Source organism: Elgaria multicarinata, chromosome 3 (genome assembly GCF_023053635.1).
Source record: "Elgaria multicarinata webbii isolate HBS135686 ecotype San Diego chromosome 3, rElgMul1.1.pri, whole genome shotgun sequence".
Classification (NCBI taxonomy): Eukaryota; Metazoa; Chordata; class Lepidosauria; order Squamata; family Anguidae; genus Elgaria; species Elgaria multicarinata.
Window position 1 is genome coordinate 13,647,242 of NC_086173.1, and position 13,355 is coordinate 13,660,596.

The 13,355-nt window shown below is 49.4% G+C and overlaps 1 protein-coding gene across 8 annotated transcripts in view; it reads left to right on the forward strand.

The window, feature by feature from the left end:
- The window catches only part of PDE4A (phosphodiesterase 4A), a 490,724-nt gene extending 477,820 nt beyond the window's left edge, over window positions 1-12,904 (forward strand). For all 8 annotated transcript variants that reach the window (XM_063119318.1, XM_063119316.1, XM_063119324.1 and 5 more), the window contains 5 exons: window positions 2,733-2,832; window positions 4,729-4,883; window positions 7,719-7,841; window positions 9,387-9,569; window positions 11,543-12,904. In XM_063119318.1, coding sequence (XP_062975388.1) covers window positions 2,733-2,832; window positions 4,729-4,883; window positions 7,719-7,841; window positions 9,387-9,569; window positions 11,543-11,917 — 936 coding nt within the window. In that variant the 3' untranslated portion in view covers window positions 11,918-12,904. The remainder of the gene's footprint in view (window positions 1-2,732; window positions 2,833-4,728; window positions 4,884-7,718; window positions 7,842-9,386; window positions 9,570-11,542) is intronic.
- The last annotated feature ends 451 nt before the right edge of the window (window positions 12,905-13,355 follow it).

Sequence of the window (13,355 nt, forward strand, 5' to 3'; positions counted from 1 at the left end):
AGCAGGGGGCACTAAGAAACAAAGGGGCAGCAGGGGGGTGCTCGAGGTGGTCTTTTCCCAGAAGCGCCTCTCCAGAAGGTCTTAAAACCCAGGGACATTTTTATGGGAGAGGGTAGTTTGGTCCCAAGCCATATAGGGGAAGAATCCACACATGTATTAATACCGTTTAAGAAGAGTCCTTTTAACGGTGAATTGAAATGTTTCAAAAGCACCGAAACAGTAATGAAGAGACATACCCTGCTTGGTGTGCCCCGCCATGCTGGCTGCAAAACAGAGGCGTTCGCTGTCTTTTCCCTCTCTCCCTCGGCAAGCCTGTGGCGGGTGCTTCAGATTTTGAATAAATATTCAATTAATTGTTACTGTTTTGAATTTTATTGTTATTATCTTCATTATTACTATTAGTGGGTCATTGAAAACCACTATTCTGAATAATGATTTTTATAGGGTAGGGTAGGCGGCACTGGGCATAAGTTTGTGGAACCAAGGGGGCGGTTACCTGAAAAAGTTTGGGAACCACTGGTTTAAACATTTGCTGCAAAAGGGTTAGCAGACTAACCATGGTTTAGTGTGACATCTGAACAGACACGATGGTTCTCCAGTGGACAGGAACTACCTGTACATCCTCAGGGAAAGAGCTGTGGTGCTGGGGTTTTAGTGATGTGTGTGGCCATGGTAGACCTAGCCCTTGAATCCATGTTCAGGCACAGATGGCTTTGAGCAAGCCTCCCAGCCTAACTTATATCGTGGGGCCGGGCACATTCAGAAGATCTATATTCTAATCGGCTAAGGCAGAGGTGGCCAATGTGTGTGCCTTGAGATGGCCTACAAGGGCTGATGGGAATTGTAGGCCCGAACACCTGTAGGGCTACACGTTGCCCAGCCCTAAACTAAGGGAAACTTTGTAGGGAAGCGATTTGCTGTGATTGGCTCAGCTGACTGCCTGTCACAGAGAGCAGGTGGATTGCTTGTCGTCAGGAGGGCCTCTGTCTGCCATTGGCTGAATTGCTGTGACTAAGAGATAGGGGCAGGCCAGGCAGAAGATCCTAAGAAAGGAGGGGCAAGAATAGGGTTGCCATATTCTGAAACCACAAAACCGGGACAATTTTTTTTGGGGGGGGGGGCAGCTAGGATTTTTTTAAAAAAAACTGAGCAATATGTAAAGGTCTAGGGAAAGAAAGAAAGCTATTTAAGCTTTAGTTATCTACCACTGCAATCCTATGTGTGTCTACTCAGAAACAAATCCTATTAAGTTAAATAGGACTTATTCCCAGGTGAGTATGCATAGGATTGCAGCCTAAAGTACTTAAGCACCTGCAAATAAATAATAGGCAGTTTAAGCAAACAAACAGAAAAAAAATGTCACTAAATTGCATTTCTCCACTAGTTCTCAAAAGCTAGAGGAGACTTCAGTATGGAGATTTACACTCCAAAGAGCAGGATCAAGGCACCATTTTGGAGGCTGGAATGTCTCTGGCCGTCTGGAACAGGAATCTGGGATTCTTGACTGACTGGCCGGGACATTTTGGAAATGCTTGGAAACCGTGACATTCCCGGTTTTCCGGGACATATGGCAACCCTAGGCAAGAACGAAGCAGGGGCCTAGGAAAACAAGAAATGGAAGAGGGCCGCTCCAGAGGAAGAGGAGAAGGCAAGAACCAGGGATCCGGGAGGAAAACTGGGAGAGGAACTGGGCAGAGAGGAGGCGTGCAAGTGGCCAGGAGCAGTACATGTAAGGAAGGCTGAGACCTGCATATTGATTTGAAACAACCAGCCAAATCGCAGACTCCAGACTTCCAATAACCATGGTTGGACTGAAAGGCATTACAGTAGATTGCAGACCTGCTGCGTGCCTAATTCCTGTCCCAGGCAAGTTGATGGGCAACATTATTAAGGCCACAATGATTAAGCATACAGAAGCATACGGCCCTGGTTAGGCCTCATCTAGAGTATTGCGTCCAGTTCTGGGCTCCACAATTCAAGAAGGACGCAGACAAGCTGGAGCGTGTTCAGAGGAGGGCAACCAGGATGATCAGGGGTCTGGAAACAAAGCCCTATGAAGAGAGACTGAAAGAACTGGGCATGTTTAGCCTGGAGAAGAGAAGATTGAGGGGAGACATGAAAGCACTCTTCAAATATTTAAAAGGCCAGGATCTCTTCTCGATCCTCCCAGAGTATAGCAGTACATCACTGATGCCACATGCTGAGGACCACAGCAGGGGGACACCTCCCTCTCCATCGGGCCAGGCTCAGGAGCTGCTCACATGGACCTTTGGCCTGATTAAGTGTGACAGCTCCTGGTATGTGTTACAAATTATCATTATTTCTTTTTCTAAGTCCAAAGCTATGTTCGAGCCCGCTATCCCACACTGGCTGTCCAGTGTGGGGTGTTGAGGATTTTTGGATCTGGATGACTTTTCCTCAACTTTTCCTCAACTTTGTTGCCAGACAGAATGGGGATGGAGGCAGGCTGCTGGTCCCTTCTTGCCCAGAAGGATTGCATCTCCATCAGAGCCTTCTAAATACTTCTCCTTTGCCCAGGGAACGTTCTGACCCATGGCAGTGCACAGCGCAGCCCTCTGTGCGCTCCCGGTTCCAGCCTCAGTAGTTCCTAACAAGGGGCCCCTTTCATAAAGATGCACCTGTCCTTATCTGCTAAAAATCAGCTCCCCCGTGGAACAAGACAGAGGCAGCAGCCATGTGGCAGTTTCTCTCATTCCTCCTGTCCTTTGCAGGCCGTCTTCACTGACCTGGAGATCCTGGCTGCCATATTTGCTGCTGCCATTCATGACGTGGACCATCCTGGCGTCTCCAATCAGTTCTTGATCAATACCAGTGAGTCAATCCCATGGAGGGGCGATGGGCAAAGAAGTGTTATGCGGGACCATGGGCATGGTGGTGTGCGTGAAGCCATGTAGAGGCTGCTTTGGAGCGGAAAGGACTTGCAAAACCACCCTAGTTTTCTTTCACACAGCTAATGCATGTGTGTCTCAAGGCTATAGTAGATTCACTCTATAATGCCTGTGCCCCAGCTATTTTTCTCCAGGTGAGATTGCTTCTAGGAATGTCAGGAGCATTTGCACATGGGGGTTCATAAAGGCAAACACCCCCCCTGGAATGCTTACAGGTGGGATTCACACAAACAGCTCTGGAGCAGGGCAAACAGGTCTGCATTCACCTCATTTGGTGAGCTGCTCCTTCCTCCTCCCCCTGCCCCTGGACCAGTGTTGAAGTGGAGCCAGTGGGGCTCACAGGGTCAAAGTGCCACCAGGAGCATCGTCCAGACCTGACATACCTGCACACACACACGCACTTGCAGACTTGCGCCATATACTCCTGTGCTGACAGATGTAAAACATTTTTAGCCTATCTTTCAGGGCAACTTAAAACAGAGTGCAAAAATAATCACCAACGGTATTAAAAATGAGCCATAATTACAGCAATATAGAAAATTCATAACCAGATCTCAGCCCACAATGAAACCTCCACTCCCTCTAGCCCAAGGCCTTCGCAAATAGATGGGCCTCGCATGAACACCTAACATTCTAGAGGGAGGTGTAACGGATGTCAGGGTCCACATGACAACCCTGCAAGGTAGGCTCCTGGACCAAACGTCCTAATCTCCCAGCAACCTGCCTCCCAAACTTTGTCCACAACCAGAACGAGCCAGAGATTCAGGGAATAACACCCAAACGCACATTTAGGGACCAAAGCGATTTTATTGCAATCACTAAAACTCACATGTAAGTCCTTGGTCAGTAAAACAGCCTCATAAAAAGGGAAAGGGAAGAGAGGGGAGAAGGGGAGATGAGGAAAAAGGAAGGGGTGAGGAAAGAAGGTGAGGAAAAGCTCTAATCTCTAGCCATTACCCCAAGAAGCAATCATACATCCCCACATCCAGCTGAAACGACGGCTGGCTTTTTCCAGGATACCCACACTCGTTTTAAAACATAAAAACTTTTCTAACTCTTAGGAACCCCCTCCCGGTTACCTCGGACCTGATCTTCCCAGTTGGCATACGCATGCTCCACCAAGGAAGATGGAGGGCTTTCTTCATAGAGCTTTTTATGTCTTTTGGGGACTCTTGGTCCCATGACCCTAACAAGCCAACCCGTGCCCTTCCCGGACATTCGCCCACTCGCTCCCAGAGGGGCCAGGCCACCTCTTTTCCCACAGCTGAATCCCATTAGCTTGTCCACCGCCCTGATAATCTCCAGGTGCTGGTGGGAGTTCGCCTGGATTGAGGCAGGGATGACCTTGGCTGGCAGCCACCGCCTTCCGCCTTCCCCGCCCAAGCCTGACCCAGCCGCTTTGAAACAATAGGCCATAGAACAGACATAGGGGCAGATTTTACCACCCCATAGCAACAACAGGTTTAGAGGCACAAGTTTGCACCCCTGTCCTTCACAGGAGGAATGTAAAGCCACCTCCTAAAAGAGGGTTTTCCACAGCATTGGGGCAACCACGGAGAAGGCCCTGTTCCTTTCAAGTGAGGCTCTTACTTCCTAACGGTGAGGTACCTGGAATAGTGACTGAGATAACCTATTGCTCTATGTCAATTCTTCTTTAAAAAAAAAAGTAGGTTGTTCATTTAATGTTGGTTTATCTGTTTTTATTCTGCAAGCCATGAAGAATGGCTTTGCATAGAAAAGCGGCTTAAATCCGTTCTATAAACCAAACAAACTTCCCTGTTCTACCCGACACGCTCTCTAACCTGACCCTCCCTGGCAGATTCGGAGTTGGCGCTGATGTACAACGATGAGTCCGTGCTGGAGAACCATCACCTGGCTGTGGGTTTCAAGCTTCTGCAGGAGGAGAACTGCGATATTTTCCAGAACCTGAGCAAGCGGCAGCGTCAGACCTTGCGCAAGATGGTCATTGACATGGTGAGCCTTGGGGAGGACTCGCTGGCTTCCAAGTCTGCACCCAGTGAGAGGTTTCATTCCTGGTCTTCCTTTGGGGGACTTGAATTGGACTTTGCCACCACGTTTCTCCCAGAAGGAACATCACCGCTGTCCGGCTCGGCAACTGAAAGGGCAAGCCAGTGGGCCTTCTTGGGAGTAAAGTAATTTTGATTTGGCCCTCATTGTCCCTCTGCTGCTCAATTGTACCTACGTTGCTGCAGCACTTGTGCAAAGAGTAACATGGGAGGAACTGGCAGGCAAAAACCGGGCAGGAGAAAGATGGTTTCCTAGTGGGGGTGGGGGCCGGGAGGATGGCAGCAGGCTGTTCAACTGCCTGGATGGGAAAACAGTCCCTCTGCTCTGGTTCTTTTAAAGTGGGGTTATATAGCTTGAAACATTAGCATGCTAACGTTTCAAACTTTAGGATGGGAAACGTGTACACTAGCCCTGTGCAAACACGTGCAAGTGAGTGCTACCCACCAGAAACACACGTAGAGCTCTGCAAACTGCCACTGTGACTCTTGCATGCTGTTTAGTAGGGTCAGGGCCAGTGCTACCATAGAGGCCACTCAGGCGGCCTCCTAGAGCGCCAAGCTCAGAGGGGCGCCGGGCACAGCGCAGCACTCATGCGCATTGGCTGTGAGCCGGCCCGGCCCGAGGATTCAGCTGGGCCTGGGCGGGCGAGATGGCGCCCCGCACCCGCCCAGCTGAAGCGAAGCCAGGGGCGCTGGGGTGAGGGTGGGGCGGCTCCACGTTCGGACTTCAGAATGCGCCCAGAAGAGAGAGAGAGAGAATGTATGGGTGCATGGGGTCTTTGTGTGAATGCATGTGTTCATGTGTGTGTTTGTTTGGAGTGAGTGATGCGGAGTGTGTGTGTGCACGCGTGTGAGTTGGGGGGGTGATTTGGAGGTGATATTCCTATTAAATAATGCATTTTAGACCCAGAGACGTTCCTTTCCAATTTGTTTGCTATAATTGGCATGACGTATTTCTTGCACTTTAAAATGAATTCAGCAGTTTCAAGTTTTGTGCTTCTTATTTTTTCCAGGAAACATCTGTTCTTAAAAATCAAAGTTGGCATTTTTTGGTGTGTGTGTGTGTGTGTGTGAAAGTAGCTCACCTTGCCTAGGGCGCAAAATAGTCTGGCACCGGCCCTGAGTAGGGCGCGTTGCACGTGGGGGTCAGCAAGGGCAAGACCTCCGAGGGAAAGCACAGGGCCTGTTTCCATGCGCGGTGCGGGCATTAGCCCAGAGCCAGCCTCCAGGGCCCCAAATGAAGGCCTGCCTCCACTCGTCTCTGTTCCACTGCACCCGTCCTCCATCACCACCATCGCCACCCCATCCTCCTGTTTTGAAGAAACGCCATCCACTTTGTGGGTTCTTTTGGGAGTAACAGGGCCCCGTTTCCTGCTTATAAGGAGGCAGCGATCAGGCCAAAAAAGAAGGCTGGTCCCTCTTCCATTATGGTTGTAGAGGAAATCCTGAAGATGTGGGGGCAGGATGTCATTGGCTGATTAAAATAATAAGGTTAAATAGCCTTCCCCAACCTGGTGCTGCTGCCCCCCCCCCCAGCTGTTTTGGGTTTCAGCTCCCATCAGCCCAAGACAGCATGGCCAATGGTCAGGAATGCTGGGAGTTGTAGTCTTAAACATCAGATCTGTGGTTAAATAATTGGAAACTACTTTAAGCAAGTGACAGCTCTGGTGTTTTTCACGCCTGTTGAACTCCCCCCTCCACTGAATGAGTATAAGGGTGGGGAAATTGTAGTCCTTCAGATGTTGTTGGGCTATAACTCCCATCATCCCTGACTATTAGCAATGGTGGACAGGGTTGATGGGCATTGCAGTACAAAAACATCTGGAGGGAACCGATTCCCTATCCATGTGGTAGAAAGGAAGAACACCTGGAAGCACAGCCTCCTAGAGCACCCTTCCTCAACCTGGTACCCCCCAGATGTTTTGAACTGCAATTCCCAACATTCCTGATTATTGGCTATGTTGGCTGGGGCTGATGGGAGTTGTAGTCCTATACATTTTTTTTTTTTTTGAGGGGGGATGGAATTGGGTAAGCCTGCCCTAAAGAGTGGCATTCGCACAACGACTGCTTTTCATTGATTTGATGGATCAAAGAAAGCTTTGCACTGGGGATACTGTGTGTACATAGAGGTGTTTAAATCACCCAGGAGGAAGGGTCAGGAAGGAGGAGGAGGAGGAGCCCTTTCTATTACGCCAGTCCTTTTACAACTTCATTAGCTGCCAGTCCATGTCCGGGCCCGATTCAAAATGCTGGTATTGACATTTAAAGCCCTAAACAGTTTGGAGCCAGGTTATTTGAAGGAACGCCTCCTCCCATATGTACCTGCCCGGACCTTAAGATCATCTACATGGGCCCTTCTCCGTGAGCCCCTGCCAAAGGAAGTGAGGCAGGTGGCTACTAGGAAGAGGGCTTTTTCCACTGTGGCACCCCCGGCTGTGGAATGAGCTCCCCAGAGAAGTCCGCCTGGCGCTTACAGTGTACTCCTTTCGTCGCCAGCTGAAGACCTTTTTATTCTCTCAGCATTTTAACACTTAATTTTAACTTAAATTTAAATTTTACTGTTCTAACTCTGTATTTTAACCTTATATCAATTTTGCTGCGTGGTTTTATCCTGGTTGTGCTTTTGATACTGTGTTTTGTATTTGTGCTTTTAACCTGTTGGTTGTTTTATGCTGGTTTTAATTTTTGTGAACCGCCCAGAGAGCTTCGGCTATTGGGCGGTATAAAAATGTAATAAATAAATAAATAAATATTACTAAAATTACGCCTTTTGCTGCCCCAGGTCTTGGCTACTGACATGTCCAAACATATGAGCCTCTTGGCTGACCTGAAGACAATGGTGGAGACCAAGAAAGTGACCAGCTCAGGGGTGCTGCTGTTGGACAACTATACTGACAGGATACAGGTGAGCGAGGCGGGATGTAGGCCTGTCTTCTGCAGATGGGGGAGGAGGAAGGTCTTTCCAGGGCCTGGAGGCACAGGCCTGGCCAAGATGGGCAGGTACACGGGCAGGCTGGGGGAGGCAAAAGAAAGCTGGCACTGAGCTGGCATTCAGCCAGGCCGGCAAGCAAGTATGCTGAGAAGCAGAGAAAGGCAGCCTGGTCTTCGCTGAGCCAGTTAAGCAGTTGACGCTTAACTTATAGGGTAACCCTTTGTTTACTATTTAATTTATTTTGAATGCTTACATCCCAGCCGGCAACAGGCCTAGAAGGCAGCTTCCAATAAAGCGAAATTAAAACAAAATAGCCATAAGTTTGAAACAATAAATAAGGAGGCAGTGGTGACTGGAAGGGGTCTTGTGCTTCAACTCCGGCTACCGGGGGAGGTGGGGGCTAGAATAACCCCGCCACGCCAGGCCCACCCCTTGGGCAGCTGGATAATTTTCAGCTCCTGGCTTTTCCCAGCAGCGGGGCAGGTGGAGGCTGGTGTTTGCCATCCACCCCCAGGCCTTAGCCAATCCCATGAGCTTGTCATGTCACATGGAGGGAGGGGGAAAGTCTGTCAGGTTTGCTTTCTTGCATATTCGAATTTTGTTCATATCAAGTCCTTTCCATCCCGAATATGAAGAAATTTGTGAATTTCGGTAGATTCTTATCAGAAACGAACTGAAACAAAATTCCGACCCCCTCCCTAGTCACGGGACAGGCCAAGGCCCAGCAAAGGGCACGTCAGCAGCTCCTCCTTCTTTCCGGCTGCCAGGTGGTGGTGCTTGCTGCTTTAACACAACACTATTGCAATTTTATTAAATATCAAACAAGAACAAACACAAAATCATCCATAGGGAATTCATTCACTTGCTCATATTTCTTCAACTGGGGTCTGGAGTTGCAGTTCATGTCGGAAACAGCTCGTTTCCAAATCTTCCCACGTGTTTTCCGTGTTTCCCGGCTGCCGTGGTGGTGCAAAAAAAGTAAGTCCTGTGGGCTTGACTGCCAGGCTTTGGGTGACCTACACGCTTCATTCTTTTTGTGCATTTCTCATTCGCCAGTCTCCTTTGGCTCTGTGGCCAGAGATACGTTCCGTCTAGCCAAGGGGTGGAGAAACTCAGGCCCTACTACAACCCCCGGATATCTGTGGCTCTTCCTTTGGCTCCTACTCGTGGCTGCTATTCTTTCCCACAACCACCAATAGTTTTGTGGCTTTTGTGCTAAAATAGGCTGGTATTCTGGCTCCGCCTCTTTTGCCTTCAGCCCCCACCCACCATTGGAAGGCAGCGTCCAAGAGCTTTCTTTGGCCCTTGGGCAGGAAGAGGCTCTACGTCTTTACTCCCTGCTTACGGTATTCTCTCTCTCTCTCTCTCTCTCGTACACACAGGGATATATATCCCATGGCTTCCTTCCTAAGGATTTGTGACCCACACCTGCAGCTCTGAGAACCCTACTTGAGTGGGGAGGAGGCATTTCCGCTTTCGTGCTTCTGACCGCTCCTGTATTTCCCCCCAACCAACCAGGTCCTGCGGAACATGGTTCACTGTGCGGACTTGAGCAACCCCACAAAGCCTCTGGACTTGTACCGGCAGTGGACGGACCGGATCATGGAGGAGTTCTTCAGGCAGGGCGACAAAGAACGGGAGCGAGGCATGGAGATCAGCCCCATGTGCGACAAGCACACGGCCTCCGTGGAGAAGTCACAGGTGTGTGAGGGCCGGGGGCAGGATGATGTGCCACTGCGGGAGGTGGGGAGGGAGATCCACCCCCACCCCCACCCACCCTCTCCCCACAAGCTTCTCTACTTGCGGTACAACCCAGGGTAGGAAAACGCCTCGCAGGGTCAGAGGTGAGGCAGCAGCTGCCATCAAAACCCACTGCACCTTGGAAGCCGCGTGACCTTCCATCCCAGAGTTCTGGCGGAGAAGCAATTGCAGCAGCAGAAGGGGTGGCAGGGAAGGAGGGGGGGCGCAGAAGCCCAGCCCCAGGGACTGAATCAGGTCCCTCTGGGAACCGATTTGGTCCTCCAGGGTTCCCCAGATAGCCTTGCCCCTATAGCCAACAGTGCGATATGGCTGCAAGAAAGGCCAATGCTATTTTGGGCTGCATTAATAGAAGTATAGCTTCCAAATCACATGAGGTACTGGTTCCTCTCTAATCGGCCCTGGTTAGGCCTCATCTAGAGTATTGCGTCCAGTTCTGGGCTCCACAATTCAAGAAGGACGCAGACAAGCTGGAGCGTGTTCAGAGGAGGGCAACCAGGAGGATCAGGGGTCTGGAAACAAAGCCCTATGAAGAGAGACTGAAAGAACTGGGCATGTTTAGCCTGGAGAAGAGAAGATGGAGGGGAGACATGATACCACTCTTCAAATACTTAAAAGGTTGTCACACAGAGGAGGGCCAGGATGTCTTCTCGATCCTCCCAGAGGGCAGGACACGGAATAACGGTCTCAAGTTAAAGGAAGCCAGATTCCAGCTGGATATCAGGAAAAACTTCCTGACTGTTAGAGCAGTACGACAATGGAATCAGTTGCCTGGTGAAGTTGTGGTCTCTCCCACACTAGAGGCCTTCAAGAGGCAACTGGACAACCATCTGTCAGGGATGCTTGAGGGTGGATTCCTGCATTGAGCAGGGGGTTGGACTCGATGGCCTTGTAGGTCCCTTCCAACTCTGCTATTCTATGATTCTTTGATTCTAATGGGCTCAAGTTACAGGAAGCCAGATTCCGGCTGGACATCAGGAAAAGCTTCCTGACTGTTAGAGCAGTACGACAATGGAACCAGTTCCCTAGGGAGGTTGTGGGCTCTCCCACACTAGAGGCCTTCAAGAGGCAGCTGGACAAGCATCTGTCAGGGATGCTTTAGGGTGGATTCCTGCATTGAGCAGGGGGTTGGACTCGATGGCCTTGTAGGCCCCTTCCAACTCTGCTATTCTATGATTCTATGATTCTGGCCCCACCCCCTTTCCCCCCAACAACATTTGGTCGTTTCCTGGCTTTTTTCAAAAAGAAAGGGTGGGGTGGGGGGAAACAGAACACAAAGGCAAAGTCCTTTCTTCTCAGCAATCCATAATAAAACCAAACCTATATAAACTCACAAAAATAAATTAGCACTAGTTTAAAAAAACAACTTACAAAAATCAGCACGATTCAAACCACCCGTTGCCCAACTTTTCAAACACCCTGTTTCTCAGCTAGGAGGGTTATGCTGTGATGTTCAGCAGTCACAGGGCAGGCCTGGAGATGCCCTTTGTGCTCATAATCGCTGCTCAGGCTTCGCTGTGGTCAGTATGGTGGAGCTCTTAAGGGAGAAAGCAGGACCATTGCAGCCAAACATTTAGGGTTTTATCCGTCAAACCCTTGAAGTGTGCCTGGCGGGGAAAGTCTGTGATAACCTCAGCCCTCACTGCCTTTTCCCAGCACTACTTTGACCCCTAATACCCACCCCTCCCCCTTGCTCAGCATTCCCTTATGTTTATGAGTAAGGAAATATATATCAAGCACACAGCATCCGGTACACGTATGTGCAGGACTCTCTTTGTGGCCGGCCAGCTCCATAGGAGCCCCAGCCTGGCTTCATGGATGTGGCTGTGTGTTCTTGGTGTCTGTTAGTCAACTCACTGCCCTTGTGTTGTTAACCCTCCTTCTCCTCTTCCTCCCACCTCCCGACTGTGCTTCAGGTGGGCTTCATAGACTACATCGTGCACCCGCTGTGGGAGACCTGGGCAGACCTGGTCCACCCTGACGCACAAGACATTTTGGACACCCTCGAGGACAACAGGGACTGGTACCACAGCATGATTCCCCAGAGTCCTTCTCCGCCTCCGGACGACGCGGAGAAAGACGAGGAGGCCTGCCTGGAGAAATTCCAGTTCGAACTGACCCTGGAGGAGGAGGGAGAAGACTCAGAGCAGTCCGACAAGGACCACAGCAGCCCTGGCGAGGAGGACAACAGCTACTACACGGCCGCAGAGGAACACCAACACGAGTCCCTGGAAGGGCAGGACGGACTAACGGACGACACAGTAAATGGCACGTCTCCTGATACGTCATGACTGTGGGGAAAGGACAATTGAAACAAACAAACCAACAAAAACCACACACACACACACGCACACACACACACACACACACTCTGAAGTTTTCACAAGGGAGGGGTGGGGATAAAAAAAAAAAACCGAGAGAAAAAAAACTCATTTTTTTATTTTTATTGTATTTTTTATAAAAAGAAAATCAACAACAAAAAAAGTGGTGGGGGTGAGGGATACACACAGCAACTGTAGAACAAGGGTGGCACAGGCAGGAGGCAGCAGCCCTGCAGCTTCAGTGACCGGCCCGAGCACTCCAGAAATAATCTTACCTTGAATTTGCTTCTTTTACTGTTGCAGGGTGGGGGTTAGGGTTTTTGTTTTTGTTTTCGTTCGTTCGTTTTCAAATTTTATTTTGCTAACTTTTATTAAAAAACGGAAAGAAAAGAAAAAAGACAGACTGGTACAACCAGGAACAGGAAGAGGAGGGTGCTGATGTACGTCGCTGTGGCAGAGGCAAAGCCGGTGGAATCCTTTCCTTTAAAAAAAGAAAAGGGAAAAAAGGTCGCAAGCAGACGCATTGGTCACATTTTGTGGTTAAGCAGCATGGTTTAGCGTGTTGTCTGAACCAGGCCATTGTGGGATCTCGGCACCAAAAACGAGTCACAAATTTACCCCCTCTGTTGATTTGGCTCTTTAGGGGTTGGCTCACTGACCAGTGCCTTTATTCTGGGTGTTGGACTACAAACCCCATCATTCCCTAACCCTGCTAGAGGGGGTTGAGGGGAGCTGTAGTCCAACATGGTTCTGGAAGGACACAGGTTCCTTGGCTTTGCTTTATTCCTTTGCCCATCACAGCATAACCCTCCTAGCTGAGAAACAGGGTGTTTGAAAAGTTGGGGAACGAGCGGTTTGAATCATGCTGATTTTTGTAAGTTATTTTTTTAAACTAGTGCTAATTTATTTTTGTGAGTCTATATAAGTTTGGTTTTATTATGGATTGCTGAGAAGAAAGGACTTTGCCTTTGTGTTCTGTTCCCCCCACCCCTTTTCTTTTTGAAGCATTTTTTAAAGAAAAAAAATAGTTTGCAGGTAGGGAATTGTAGGAGCTGGGTTTGGGTTTTTTTTGGTTTTTTGCCTGTGACGCCATAAAATTCTCCCAGAAGCAAATGGGAGAAGACATTATTTTTAAAGAAAACAAAACAAAAAAGGGAACAAGAAATCAAATGAGCAAACCATTTTATCTGAGTTTCCTAATAGCCAAGTCTTCCTCCGTTCATCAGTTTGCACACACACACACACGCACACACACAAAAAGGCAATACAGCCAGGACCGAATGGTGATAGCTGGCCAACTTGCTCAGACAGCTCCATTGGAGAACCTCAGGTGTGAGTATTCCTCTTCTAGCAATGGGGACAGGATGGGCAGACAGGATGGGCATGGGAAGGGTTGGCACCCTTCCCA